This window comes from Microcaecilia unicolor, chromosome 3 (assembly GCF_901765095.1).
Source record: "Microcaecilia unicolor chromosome 3, aMicUni1.1, whole genome shotgun sequence".
In the NCBI taxonomy this organism is placed as follows: Eukaryota; Metazoa; Chordata; class Amphibia; order Gymnophiona; family Siphonopidae; genus Microcaecilia; species Microcaecilia unicolor.
The window spans coordinates 372,400,759-372,416,546 of record NC_044033.1 but is presented as its reverse complement, the minus strand read 5'-3'; the positions used below and the strand labels follow the sequence as shown (position 1 = coordinate 372,416,546).

Here is a 15,788-nt window from a genome sequence, read left to right as displayed (position 1 = left end):
TCCTCTCGGTGCCGATGCCTACTGGGTGCCGACTCCCTCGGCGACCCAGAGCTCTCGGTACCGACACGGGAAGGGGACCGGTGACGATGCTTCTTCGATTTCTTAGAACGAAGCATGTCACCGGAGCTTCCCGGTACCGACGAGGAGGACGTAGAATCCAGCCGTCGCTTCCTCGGGGCCGAGGCCGAAGGAGGTCGGTCTCGGGGGGGCTGTACCGCAGGAGCCCTCAGGGTAGGGGGAGACCCACCCGAAGGCTCACCGCCACCAGCAGGGGAATGGACAGCCCTCACCTGCACTCCTGACGATGCACCACCGTCCGACGACATCAGCAGACGAGGTCCCGGTACCACCGACGTCGATGCAGCTATCCGATGTCTCGGCGCCGATGCAGAGGGCCGATGCCTCGATGCACTCGATGCACTGGCAGCCGAGGATGAAGCTCTGGACGCTGAAGACGTCGATGCACTCGATACCCCCGGTGCCGATGCCGACGAAGAGCCCGAGAACAAAACGTTCCACTGGGCCAATCTCGCTACCTGAGTCCGCCTTTGCAAAAGGGAACACAGACTACAGGCCTGAGGGCGGTGCTCGGCCCCCAGACACTGAAGACACGACGCGTGCCTGTCAGTGAGCGAGATAACCCGGGCGCACTGGGTGCACTTCTTGAAGCCGCTGGAAGGCTTCGATGTCATGGGCGGAAAAATCACGCCGGCGAAATCAAAATCCGAAATGACGAAAATGAGCACCAAAACTTTGAGGGAGAAAAATCTCGACCGAGGCCGAAAAGAGGCCTACCCCGACGACGAAAGAAAACTTACCGGGGGAAAAGTCTGAAAATACGGGAAGGGGCAAAACGAAACCCGAAGGGGCTTCCGGAGCACTTCCCAACAATTTTGAAAGATTTTCCGAAGAAAAAACAACACGTCGAAGACAAAGGACGCGCGAGGTCGACTTTCCGGGGCTCGACAAGGCGAAAACACGACCGTACTGAGTGCGGATAAAAGAAGACTGGCCGGCTCGAGCCGGTTTCGGGCGGGAAGACGGCCGCGCATGCGCGGTTCGCGCGGGCGCGCGAGGGCTAGCAAAGGACTTTGCTAGTGAAGATTCCGATTGGAGGGGCTGCCGTGGACGTCACCCATCAGTGAGAACAAGCAGCCTGCTTGTCCTCGGAGAAAGAGCTCGTCTATCGCACCTTCTGACTCTGCTGCTCTCAGTCGCTGGGAGAGGAAATGACGTTGGGGAGAGGGAGAGGGTGGCAAAGTCAGCAGATGTGTGAGTACAGGATGCGAGTGTGATCCCACGGCTCTCTTTTACAGTTGCTCGTACTTCTAAACCGGCAGCAGTGGTGGCAGTCAGAGTTAGCAATGGAACGAAGGTAGAAATCATGGTTGGGGCCCGGGCGCCTATGGGTACAGTTGTTTTTTTTTTCTGTCCTGGAGGTCTCACAATACAATATAAGGGAGTGAAAGTTGTATCTTGGACCTTTTATGTAAAGTGCGCTGCACTGTCCCCTAGGCTGCCCCACTGCTCTTCTGGGATGTCTGTTTGGCCAGTCTACTAAAAATGCTGCTTTCCAGACACCCCAATGGCTTGCTTTTGTGTGTTTTTCCCTAGGATCTTTTTTCCCCAAAAAATGGTACCTAAAGAAAAATGCTCTGAGCACAAAAATGTCTAGAAAAATGGCGATTTTCGAAACAACAAAAACAGACATTTTTCTGGTTCAAAAATTACTCTATTCGTCACTCAATTTTTGGACTTAAAAAAAAAAATTCCCAAACTGGACTTAGACATATCGAAAATGCTCCTCATAGCTTCAAAAGAATATATGAAAAGATACAAAATAATCATCCACTAAAAAGTATTCATGACGCTCACGGAGGGCCTCTTATCAAACTGAATGAGCTTTGTCTGTATTACTGCACTGGGAGCCGCTAGAAGAGAGAGACAAAGAAAACAGCTAGGGAGACCAGAAAAGTGGGAAAAAGAAATGAAAAAAAAAAATAGTAATAAAGGTCAGCATGGATCCAGATTCCTATTCTACACAGCACATAACTATCTAAATTCTAGAAGTTTCAGCCACTGTTCCAAACTTCCTAACATCCAAAAAGGTGTGTAACTGTTGAGGAACAAATAATATGTATCTACTATCATGAAATTTTTATATATATTTACGAAGAAGATGAAGATTAAGCGGTTCATTTTCAAAGAATATACACTAGAAAGTTATACAGAGGCGTATTTTCAAAGCACTTAGACTTACAAAGTTCCATAAGTTACTATGGAACTTCGAAAGTCTAAGTGCGTTGAAAATATGCCTCATAGTAGAAAATAAGCCTCACAGTAACCTATGGACCATGCTTTGAAAATACACCTCATAGTAACCTATGGAATGCCTCATAGTAACCTATGGAACTTTGTAAGTCTTTGTGCTTTGAAAAGTCTGAAAGAATCTTTGAGCAATTTCATTGAAGACATTAGACAGGTCAAAGTGAAAAAGTTTGAAAGAGATGAGAGAGATTATCAAAACAACATGGTTTATCTATGGATGTATAAGAACAAAGATAGAGATAGAGAGGTGAAAGACTACGATCAGAGATCCTATTCTTCATCTATGAGTAGTGGATCCTCGAATGGAAATAAAAAGAAGATTCTTTCAAAGACAAACAACCAAGAAGAGGAAGAGGACACAGCTGGGGGAATTCAAACACTTAAAGAGTCACCCAGAGTCATCCGTAGACCCAAACTCAAAGGGGAAGGGATAAATTTATCAGATTATGAATTGACCCCCCTCAGATCATTCTCTTCTAACTAAAGGTTTGTCCTATGTACCAGCTGGAAGTTTTGACGCTTTTCAGTTAAATATTGATCTGGAAAGATTCATCAGACATTTGCAGTTAAAAGTTTTCTTGACAAAAAAGTAGCAGGTTATGACAGATCTAGAATGCATCCCAAATCCTCCTGGACTCCACCTGTTCCACTAGATCCTATAGTGAATATTTTTAAAGAGGTTGTAACACGAGAGGTACTAACAATAAGTCGGAAGTTGAATTTCATAGACAATTTGTCTAAAGGGGAGCGGGCTTCTCTTAAGTCATTAAGGGACAATGATCAAATTGTCATTAAAAAAAGTAGATAAGGGAGGAGCTGTAACCATACAAAATCATGTTGACTACATACATGAAATGGAATCCCAATTGTCAATGGAAGGAGTTTATAAATTACTAGAGCAAGATCTACTCCTAGTTTACAGTTAAAGATCAAAGAAATTAAACAAATAGGATTCACAGAAGGGTTTTTGACTAAAAAAGAATACTTATATTTAAATATAGAACATCCTTTAATCCCTATCATGCACAGTCTCCCAAAAATACATAAAGATTGCAGAACCCCCCAGGATGACCCATATTATCTTCAAGTGGTTCAATGCTGGAACCTCTTTCAACATTTGTTGACTATTTCTTGAAACCATTGGTCACTGCTACTCCTTCATACATACGTGATACCAAGCATTTTCTTAACATTTTAGAGAGTGTCAATATCTTCTCCACCAACAAAATGTTATTGGTCACTCTCGACATTAAATCATTGTACACGTCCATACCACAAGAAGAGGCACTGACAGACATACAGAAAATACTAGACAAAAGGCCACGACCAATGGAAGTCCCCACTGAATTTCTGATGCAGCTAGCCACCATGGCTTTGAGAGAGAATTACTTTTTCCCCCAGGATGTTATATCTATTTATTTATTGCATTTGTATCCTACATTTTCCCACCGTATGGCAGGTTCAATGTGGCTTACATATTGCTAAAAAGGCAGTTACAAAATTTAGATTTGTAGAAGTCTAGTACATAATACAGAAGTACAATAAACACTTAGGTTGATATATTAGCATATTGTGAGACAGGTTAATATTATTGTTTTTCGTTTCTAAACTTTTCGTGATGTAAGGTGGTGTGGGATTTGGCACATCCATTGGGGAACTTCTTGAAAAGAAGTGTTTTCAGGTTTTTTCTGAATTGTAGGTAGTTTTCTGTGAGTTTCAGGTCTTTGGGTAATGAGTTCCAAAGTTGTGTGCCTATAAACAAGAGGCTGGCGGCATGTGAAGATTTGTATTTTATACCTATGCAATTGGGGTAGTGAAGGATTAGGTAGGTTCTTGCTGTTCTCATCATGTTTCTTATTGGTAGATCGGTAAGTTCTGTTATGTAATCTGGTGCGAGTCCATAGCTGATTCTGTGGACTATTGTGCATATTTTGAATGTTATATGAGCATTAATAGGAAGTCAATGTAAGCTTCTTAGGAGGGGTTTCGCGCTTTCAAAGCATGTTTTTCCGAAGATGAGTCTGGCAGCCGTGTTTTGTGCTGTCTGTAGTTTTCTTATGATTTGATCTATGCAGCCTACGTAAATACTATTGCAGTAGTCTACATGGGTTAGCACCATGGTTTGGATCATGTTGTGGAATGAATCCCTGAGAAAGTAAGGTTTTAAACATTTGAGCTTCCACATGGTGTGAAACATTTTCTTGGTCGTGTTCTTAGCTTGGCTTTCTAGCGTTAGGTTGCGGTCAATTGTTATGCCTATGATTTTCAAGTGGTCTGAGATTGAGAGGGATGAACCCTGTGCGTTAATTGCCAAGGGGGGAACATTATTGTATTGGGACGAGAGAATGAGACACTGGGTTTTATCTCTATTGAATTTTAACTTGAATGCCTAGGATTCCATGGTGGCCATGCTGTTTATTATTTCCTTGGTGATTTCTGTGGGGTTCTGTTTGAAGGGAATATAGATGGTGATGTCATTTGCGTAGAGAAATGGATTGAGGCCTTGTTTGGATAGAGATTTAGCCAGTGGTGTCATCATTAGGTTGAATAATATAGGTGAGCTTGGTGATCCTTGTGCTACTCCACATTCCGCTTTCCAAGGTGGAGATATATCTGCGTTTGATTTGACTTGGTATGTTCTGGATGTCAGAAATCCCTTGATCCAGGAGAGTACTTTTCCTGTAATTCCTATCTTTTTGAGGATTCTCAGTAGTATGTGGTGGTCGACCATATCGAATGCACTCGATAGGCCAAATTTGAGTAGGAGGATGTTTTTACCCCTTGCTATTTCCTGCTTGAATCTGGTCAGGAGTGTGGTTATTATTGTTTCTTTACTGTGCTAAGGTCTGAAGCCAGATTGAGATTTAGTTTCTAAATTGTAACTGTAATGTATTTATTTTGATTAGTTCATTGTAAGCCGCTTTGGGGCTGTAACGCTATGGCAAAAGGCGGGGTATAAATGTACTGAAATAAATAAATAAAAATGTTGAAATCAGTGAGGCATTCTGTTAGTTGTTTGGCGACTATGCCTTCTGTCAATTTGGTTGTTAGGGGTATGGATGCTATCGGTCTATAATTCAAGGTGTCTTCTGCTTTTTTTTTTTGGTGTCTTTTGGGATGGGAGTTAGTAGGATATTTCCTCTGTCCTGTGGCAATAGCCTTTATGAACAGATAATTAAGGTGGTCTGTGAGTTCTGTGACGTATTGATTGGTGGTGGTGGTGGTGGGGGGTTCATTATTTAGTTGGGGCAGGTGTCTAGTAGGCAGTGGGTGGAGGAGAATGTCATGAGCGCGTGAGCTATTATTTCGGTGCTTAGATGAGTGAAATTATTCCAAATACGGTCTGCCAGGTATTCCCTTGGGTTCGGATCTAGTTCGTTTGCGAAGGTTTCTGGATTAATATTTCCCTACATAAGTACATAAGTAATGCCACACTGGGAAAAGACCAAGGGTCCATCTAGCCCAGCATCCTGTCCATGACAGCGGCCAATCCAGGCCAAGGGCACCTGGCAAGCTTCCCAAACGTACAAACATTCTATACATGTTATTCCTGGAAGTGTAGACTTTTCCCAAGTCCATTTAGTAGTGGTTTATGGACTTGTCCTTTAGGAAACCGTCTAACCCCTTTTTAAACTCTGCCTTCACCACGTACCTGCTCTTATCATTGCTCTCTCTTCTGTCTGCCCATTGAGTCTCCTATTTTCCTTTTTTCCTGTTCCCTCATTATGGTTATGAATTTGTCTTACGTTTCTTCTTAAGTTTGATGCACACCACTTAGCTGTTATGTACTGAAAGGTGGTTAAGAAAGTCTCTTTATAAACTAAACACTGTTTTTGAGTTCCTGGAGAAGAGTAAGGTTGTCACTGTCCTGCCACACAAAGATGCTTTTCTTTTATAGATTGTCAGAGGGATAAAGGCCTCATTTCTGAAGCTTTAACAAACCCACCTTTTAACCATTCACCAAGCTACTTAGAATCCATCTAATTTGGTTCTTCCCCTCAAATAGTTAATGATCCCACCATCCTATTTGATGATACCCAATAAATGCCCCAAACTGAATACACTTATATACTTCTCAGTCATGGCTTTGCTGCCTTAGCTCTTGGACTCTTACTTATTTCTTGTTGAGTGTCTTGTCTGCATCTCTCTTGATAGGTCTATAAACTCCAAGGAGTACAGGTGTTCTGTTATATCTCTGTACTGCACTGCATGCATCTGGCATGTGCTACAGAAATCATATTAACAATAATAACTGCAGTTGTGATCCCTTTAGTTATTAAAGCTCTTGGAACAACATCGAAAGACCTGGAATATTTGAACATACTGGGCACTGACAAAATCACCATCTGTCAACTAGGCAAGGCTGTGCTGCTTGGAACTGTCCACATCTTGAACTGAAAACTCTGAATATCCTGGGTGGACTATGTTCATATTAGCCCTCTCCTCAAGCCACTTCATTTGCACCACCCCCCTATAAATTTCCACATACAGTTCAAACTCCTCTTCATGTCTGATAAGTGCGTTCACTCTGCAGATCTCAGTATCTCTCTTATCTCTTCCCTACACTTCTCCCCAGGAACTCTGTTCATCAGATAAATCTCTCTTATCAGCACCCTTCTCCTCCACTGCCAACTCCAGACTTCATTCCTTTTACCTTGCTGCACCATATGCCTGGAATAGGACTTTCTAAGTCGATACATCAAGCTCTGTCTCTGGCCGTATTCAAATCTAGGCTAAAAGCCCAACTTTTTGAGGCTGCTTTTAACTCCTGTTCACTTGCTCAGTATCCATGTCTGTTTTAATCATTCTCACCATACTTATAGGTCCTTTTACTAAGGTGAGCTAACAGATTTAGCATGTGCTAATGATTAGCACATGCTAAATCATAAGATGCTTATAGGAATATACTGGGCATCTTATCATTTAGAACACGCTAATCGTTAGCACACACTAAATCTGTTAGCGTACCTTAGTAAAAAGACCCCTTAATTTCCTAATCCCTTATTTGTCCTGTTTGTCTCTCTTGATTAGACTGTAAGCTCTGTTGAGCAGGGACTGTCTCATACACATTTAGTATACAGTGCTGCGTACATCTTGTAGCACTACACAAATAAGTAGTAGTACAGAACTCAATATTTAGAGGTCAAACCCAGCCAAGAGCATCTAGCAGGCTGTGTGAAGCCACAATAATAGTAATAGGTTCTGACACAAAGATAAGGCTTTGTGGATTTACCGCACTGTGTTTCCCAATAGTGATTAGTTGAGGACCCACAGTCCGTATTACTTCCAAACTTTTAGCTGGTGTCAGGAATTTCAGAGAGAGTTCAGCAGCCTAGGGAATAAACAATAATAAACAGAGAAAGTAATGAGGGCAAACCTGGAACCTATTTAAGGCACAGAAAGCATGAATGCAAATATTAGACAGTTTATAGAGATATGGAACAAAAAACATAATGAGTGCAAACAAATTCTGTGATACAGGCAACAAGAAATAATGAGGTAATTTTAAATTGCTTGGATAAAGCTGACAGGTCTGCAAGTTGATCTTCAAAGGAAACCACCCTGCAGACCTGTGCAGTCAATTTTTGCAATTTAGCCTGGCAAACACTACAGATACAAAAGTACATATTATATCAAGTTATAACTATTTTTCCAGCTCTTCTCACTGGGATGAAGTAATTGCAAGTTTTGAATTATTATTACTAGGAATTGGTAAATGTATTTGCAATTTCCATGACAACATCCGATTTCTTTTCTTTTTTTTCCACCAACAGTAAGAAATAACCCATTTCAGAAGCTTTCATTTGGCATAAGTCTAAACTTAGCCTCTTACTTCCAAAAAGATAATGGCCAACAGGACTGCAACTCAAAATGAAACTTTGGACTGCATGTCCAGACCAGGGTTGGAAAGTGTAAAATATAGAAAGTATTTGCTATATTTTACATTATACATTTTACAGCATCAAACCAGAAAATCAATTTAAAAAATGATGCTGCCACCTTTAATAATAAAATCTAACATTCCAAAAAGATGAAGACAATAATTTAAATAATGTTACCTATAAATTCAGACAAAAGTACAAATATATTTATAAAAGTGCAAGTCAAAAGAAATGTCTTTAAAACGGGGTATAATAAACCAGTTTTTGAGTATCTGAAAAAAAATCACTACTTGTTTCTCCTCAAGTTTTAATCATCTGCCTAATTTTTTATAGTCTCTCACATCCATTTTCTATTAGTTTAATTAATGTCAATATATCAATTCTTCAAATATTCAAAATGAAATCAAATCTGTCAACGAATACACTGACTCCTCTGATTGTACTAAAAAAGCAGGTTTATATTCCTACCAGCTGAGGATACCAGTAGACATTTAACTTTTTGGTTCCCATTCAACTGTGTTACCAAGTTACTGCCTTTGAATATAGAATTCCCCTGAAGAATGAGATTTCTATTTTGGGATGATTGGACAGTGCCTTTTGTGTACAGTAGACAGCAGATGTTATTCTTCAACTCTGATAGCAAATTAGGAGGCTCATTTTCAAAGCACATTGATTTACAATGTTAAATATGTTATTATCAACTTTGTACGTCTATGAGGCTCATTTTCAAAGCACTTAGACTTACAAAGTGAAAACGAGCACCTAGATGTAATTTCTTGATTACCACCTCAGTTTCAGTTTCTAGCTCTTCAAAAAACACATAAGCTCTAAACAATAAATTCTTAAAGTAGATTAAAGGGAAAGAAAACCCTACAAATTCCTTATGTTGATGATCTTTTCCTTGAAGTACCTGGCTAACTTGTCCGCTATAGAGGTGTGATGTTCGTTGATGTTAGCTGTTTGGTATCAAAAAGGTGGTTCACCAGGCCATAGAGTTTTTTTGGATGGAGGAATTATGGAGGAGGGACACAATGACAGACAGATTAGCACAGAGGGACCAAGAGAAACCAAGGTTCGGTTTGTTTGGGACAAGGGGAAAGGCAGAGGAAGAGTTTATCATAGAGAAAGTGACAAAGAAAGGTGACAACTAGATGATATCAAATATAAAAGGAGTTTATAAAAGCATCCAAAGACTCGATGAGTCATGTTTCAGCCTCACTGGCCTGCCTCAGGAATCTTCAGTAGGATGTCTCTAAACCTGCTGGCTATTCAAATAAACACCAATTATTGCACCTTGTTGATAGTCAAATTGCTAGCTCGGAACAGGTTTATCCTGTTAAGAGCTTGTTCTGAGCTAGCAATTTACAAGGTGCAATAATTGGTGTTTATCTGAATAACCATCAGGTTTAGAGGCATCCTACTGAAGACTCCTGAGGCAGGCCAGTGAGGCCGAAACACGACTCGGAGTGAATCTTTGAATGCTTTAATAAACTTCTTTTATATTGGACATCATTGTCACCTTCGCTATGTTGGACATGTACAATTAATATGTGAACAGGAACAATCAGAATATGAATCAAGCAGCATAAAATGTACTGAACTTTTTCGCGATCTTGCCAAGTATTTGTGACCTGGATTAACCACTATTGGAAACAGGATGCTGGGCTTGACGGACCCTTGGTCTGTCCTAGTCTGGCAATGCTTAAATACCTATATAAGGCAATTGAGGGAACTGTTTTAAAGTGGCAAGAATAAAAGCCTTTTTAAACCACTGAAGATGTGTGTACTGCTTTTGTGAACTGCAGTGCTCTCTATATTAGTGTCATGTTTAGTCTGAAGTGGTCTGACCATGGTACTTCTGTCCAGTGGGCATCCTGTATTATGAAGTCTTGGTCGGGTGACAGTATATATGCTAGTAAGTCTAAGGTATATCTTTTGTGTGAGTTGAAGTTCTGCTCTCTTTAGTCCCATAGTTGCACAACATTTTCACATTATCTGATACTTTCTGATTCTTGTTCCTCTAGGTGTAGTTTTATATCTCCTAACAGCAGTACATTAGAGAGGGCCACGCAGCTGTTTGAGATGAAGTCCATGAAGGTCATCTGGGCTGACTGCCAGTCACTTGGGGGTCTGTAGGAGAGGATACAGCACAGGTGGCTGTGTAGGGAGGTATCTGATTCTGAAGGAGGATATTTCCATTTGTGGGATTATGCATTCTGCTAGGAATTCCACCATGAAGAATTGCCTGTATATTAGAGCTATTCCCTCACCTCTTTTCTTGTTTCTGGTCCATAAGTACATAAGTAATGCCACACTAGGAAAAGACCAAGGGTCCGTCAAGCCCAGCATCCTGTCCACGACAGCAGCCAATCCAGGCCAAAGGCACCTGGCGAGCTTCCCAAACGTACAAACATTCTATACATGTTATTCCTGGAATTGTGGATTTTTCCCAAGTCCATTCAGTAGTGGTTTATGGACTTCTCCTTTAGGAAACCGTCTCACCCCTTTTTAAATTCTGCTAAGCTAACCACCTTCACCACGTTCTCCGGCAACAAATTCCAGAGTTTAATTATACGTTGGGTGAAGAAACATTTTCTCTGATTTGTTTTAAATTTACTACACTGTAGTTTCATCGCATGCCCCCTAGTCCTAGTATTTTTGGAAAGCATGAACAGACGCTTCACACCCACCTGTTCCACTCCACTCATTATTTTATATACCTCTATCATGTCTCTCCCCTCAGCCGTCTCTTCTCCAAGCTGAAAAGCCCTAGCCTCCTTAGTTTTTCTTCATAGGGAAGTCATCCCATCCCCGCTATCATTTTAGTCGCCCTTCGCTGCACCTTTTCCAATTTTACTATATCTTTCTTGAGATGCGGCAAAAAGAATTGAACACAATACTCAAGGTGCGGTCGCACCATGGAGCAATACAACGGCATTATAACATCCTCACCCCTGTTTTCCATACCTTTCCTAAAAATACCCAACATTCTATTCGCTTTCCTAGCCGCAGCAGCACACTGAGCAGAAGGTTTCAGTGTATTATCGACGACGACACCCAGATCCCGTTCTTGGTCCAGTGGAGGGTCTTGTAGCCTGGAGGATATATTTTGTTTATGATAGGATCCTCTCTGCTGTAGAGCCAGGTTTCGCCAGTGGCGTAGCCAGACCTGACATTTTGGCTGGGCCCAGAGCTAATATGGGTGGGCACTATATATATATATATATATATATATATATATATATAGGCATGAGTAGTGTGCCCTACTTCTAGCATTTTTCCTCTCTCTTCCTCCTTTCATCCAGCATTTCTCCTGCTTCTCTCTCCATCTGACCAACCAGGGTCTCCCCCTTGCTCCCCTTCCTTCTCCCCAACAGCTTTGTCTCTCCCCTGCCCTTTTCCATGTCCCCTCTTTCTCCCACCATCTTTCCATTCATCTTTCTCTCTGTACCCCTCTTCTATCCAGCATACCAACTCTTCTTTCTTTCCATCCAGCTTCTCCCCTCTCACCTCCATCCAGCATGTCCCCTTTCTCTCTCTCTCCCTTCCACCAACATCTTCCCTCGCTCTCCACCTTCTGTCCAGTGTCTCCCTCCTTTCATCCATCTCCTCTCTCTCTCTCCCTCCTTTCATCCAGCATTTCTCCTGCTTCTCTCTCCATCTGACCAACCAGGGTCTCCCACTTGCTCCCCTTCCTTCTCCCCAACAGCTTTGTCTCTCCCCTGCCCTTTTCCATGTCCCCTCTTTCTCCCACCATCTTTCCATTCATCTTTCTCTCTGTACCCCTCTTCTATCCAGCATCCCAACTCTTCTTTCTTTCCATCCAGCTTCTCCCCTCTCACCTCCATCTAGCATGTCCCCTTTCTCTCTCTCTCCCTTCCACCAACATCTTCCCTCGCTCTCCACCTTCTGTCCAGTGTCTCCCTCCTTTCATCCATCTCCTCTCTCTTCCTCCTTTCATCCAGTCTCCCCTTTTTCTGTCCCCATCCAACATCTTTGATCTCTCTCCCCACCCCTCCACCATGCAACATACACCCTGACACACTTTCTTCCTCCTCCCCTTCCAAACAAAATATTTTTTCTATGCTCCTCCACCCCAGCCTACAGAAAAATAATGCCATGTGCTTGAGAGATCCATGAATACTGCTGTAGATGACATTAAAGCCAAGATGCATAAACATCACAGACTACTTAACACACCCAACCCAATGTGGATAAAAAGAAGCTTTACCTTAGTTCCCCAGGAATCCAAACGGCTGCTGAGCTCACCAGGGAGCTCAACTGCATCCCTTCTACATGCTGCCACTGTGAGCAGCCGCCCTCAACAAAAGAAGAAAGTGAAGCGCAGGGCTGCCACCGCAGCAGCCTTCAGGCATGCGCTGTTGGTCTGCCGGTCCTCAGCCCTCGGAACAGGAAATTGACGTCAGCGGGGGCAGAGAATGGCAGAGCCGACAGCGCATGCCTGAAGGCTGCTGCGGCCCTGTGCTTCATTTTCATCTTTTGCCGAGGCTGCTTACAGAGACGCAGCGACGGCGGTAGCGGCAGAGCGGAGGATCATCGCAGACTAGGCAGGTGGGCGGGCGGGCCTGAGCCAAGATTGGGTGTGCCTGGGCCCACCCAGGCCCACCCATAGCTGCGTCCCTGGGTTTCGCTGATGCACACTAGCTTGAGATCATGTTTGATTATCCAGTCCTTTATTGTCTCTGCTTTATTGACCACTGACCTGGCATTGATGTATCCCATTGGTATCAGTAGGTGAGTGTCTTCGTCCCAGCAGTTGTGGTGAGTCTTCTGAGCTGGCATTCAGTGTGGCTTTTGCATTTTCAGATGTCCTCCCTAGTTGTCTGTTGTCCCTATTCACTTGTCTTGTGACTTACTCTACTGGGACCCTCCAGCTCACCTGGGTGGTATACACCTGGGGATGTCTTGTTGTGCCTTGCTCGCCATCTCGGTTGGATTAGTACTGGGATTATATTTCTTCTCCATGTGATAGCACTGAGACGCTGGCAGCTGTACCAGCAGCACTAATATCCCCATTATTAGTTTGGTGGCATGCATTGTTTCCAAGTCAAGGTGAGCATGTAAACTTATGTTTGTGGTGTTCTGGGGTGGAACATGTGATTGGAGACAGTTCTTGTTAGATTTTGGGTGCTTCTCAGTTGCTTCTGAAGTTGCATATGAAGGGGCATACAGTACCCTTTTTGCACGCCCCTTGGGCAACGCCTTAGGAGGGGGTTGCTTATGAAGTTGCTTGAGTGACGTTAGTTGTGGCACCATCCCTTGAATGTCTATTGTACTCAGGGCAGCAAATGAGCCCTGAGGTATCCTAGTTCCTACTGGTTTAATGCAGTTTAGTCTCAGTAGCCAGATACAATCTCCTTCTAGGACTTCAGGCCCTTTTTAGGACATTCTCTAACTTTTTATACTCATACCTTCCCTGGGATGTATTTAATATACTTTTACACTCCTAGATATATCAATACTATAAGAAAATAAAATTATGGCAGTCTTACCTTCATCCAACATTTTTCCATCATGTTTATATTGTCCATGTCTTTTACTTTCAAGTAGCAGTCCACAGCTCTAGCATGTTCTCCTGCCTGCTCCCACTCACGAGCCTGTTCCACAATCCCTTGCATTCCTCTGCACAAATAAAATCATTCATGAGAGGAGTGAAGATAAAACTATCTTTAGAGACTGTTCTGACTCAGGTAAGCTACACTAAAAATTCTTTTCTCAGTAAACCGCTGCTTCCCATTACCATGGCTTCAGGACCTTTGTAAGACATATGGCTAGGACACTGAAATTTTAGAGGGTAATTACCAGAAAAACAAAAAAGCCAAAGTACCCCTTTGCAAAAAACAACTAAGGAGAAACAGAACAAAAAGGGGAACAACCAGAGAAATACCAATCAAGGGCCTTTTATAAAAAAAAAAATCACATTAAAAAAACATATAGTCCATAGAGATCTATAAATCCATAAAAAATAGATCAAGATTCGACGCAGTTCTGCGTTTTGGCATGCAGTACAACTGCCTCAGGAGTCTCAACTTTAATTGGTCTTGTAAATTCCTTGTACTGTTTATAAACAGATATAAACACACCACCACCAACAAACAGCCAACCACAATATGGACTGTGGCGGCAAAATAACATCAACTGCTGAAAGTAACATAGCTGATGTGCAGAGCGCTTCATTTTAGCACCAAAAACCAAAAGGGATTTACAAGTCCAATTGAAGTTGAGACACCTGAGGCAGGCACACTGTGCACTGAAACTCAGGACTGCGTCATGTATTGATATCACATTTTTTATGGTTTTATAGATTTCTATGGACTATATGTTTTTTAATGTGATTTTTATTTTATTTATTTATTATTATTTATTTATGATTTTTAAAGTTACAACCCAAGCAAACACGCTTGTACAGAAAGTAGTTAAATACAGATCCATTTAAAGAAAATGTAGTAGCATGGTAGGGAAGTAAATACAGAACAAACTGATTCATTCCCCTATTTATATTTAGACCACTAAAGTCCACAAATACCATTCAAGATTTACAAATTTGGAGATTTAAAACTCAATTAACATCACAGTTAAAGGAAAAACAAAGTGAAAAAATGTGAAGCTGCAAGAAATATTCCTTCTCGGGACTTTTAATGTGATTTTTAATAAATAACCCTAGGTAGATACTTCTCTGGTCATTCCCCTTTTTTGTTCTGTTTGTCCTTTAAGGGCAATTACCAAAAGGGCATTTTTACTAAGCTGCGGTAAGTGCTAGTGCATGCTTACTACAGCTTAAAATAGTTTACTGCAGGGCATGCTCGGGTGTTGTGTCTTAAGTTCCAAATCAGCATATAGTAACCAAGCGCTAAAAATATTTTAAAATTTGTGTTGGAGGGGGTGTTATCAGGGGGGGAGGGCAAGACAGCGGGCATTCCTGCGCTACTCAGCACAGCTATATTACCACATGTTTGTTGGTTAGCAAAAGATTACCACGTGAGCCTTTACTGCCTACAAAATAGGTGATGGCAATTGTACATATGCTAATTATTTTTAATGGCAACATTAGCTCATGGCCATTAATGCACAAATTGGAAATTCAGCCATTTTACTGCTGCAGTAAAAATGACCTTAGCAAGGGGGAAAAACCCCATGCACAGTTGTGCTAAGGCCACTTTTTATCGCAACTTAGTAAAAGGATCCCAAAGTGACTTACATGGGTGGAAAGCATCTTACCTGCAATAATAGGCTGTCTGAAAACTGAGTGCCTTCCTTCAATGCAGCTAGAGGTTCATGTGCGTTACTTTTAGTCATACAAAGAAGGAATTCCTGGAAGCATGTTTAAGTCAGAGAAGGAAAATAAAGTACATATACTATGGGGCTCATTTTCAAAGCACGTAGACTTATAAAGTTCCATAGGTTACTGTCCTGCTTATAATTGAAAAAGAAAAACGCCTATATTGCGACCCAAATCGGGAGATGGACGTTTATCTCACAAAAACGAATAAAGCGGTATAATCAAAAGCCAATTTTTGGACGTTTTCAACTGCACTCCGTCGCGGATGCGGACAAAGT

The 15,788-nt window shown here is 42.0% G+C and overlaps 1 protein-coding gene across 1 annotated transcript in view; it reads right to left on the bottom strand.

The window, feature by feature from the left end:
- Nucleotides 1-15,788, bottom strand: part of IFT172 (intraflagellar transport 172) — a 335,758-nt gene that overhangs the window by 96,082 nt on the left and 223,888 nt on the right. Inside the window, exons 35-36 of the mRNA XM_030198582.1 lie at nt 13,724-13,853; nt 7,562-7,660 (exon numbers count right to left, since the gene is read on the bottom strand). Coding sequence (XP_030054442.1) covers nt 7,562-7,660; nt 13,724-13,853 — 229 coding nt within the window. The remainder of the gene's footprint in view (nt 1-7,561; nt 7,661-13,723; nt 13,854-15,788) is intronic.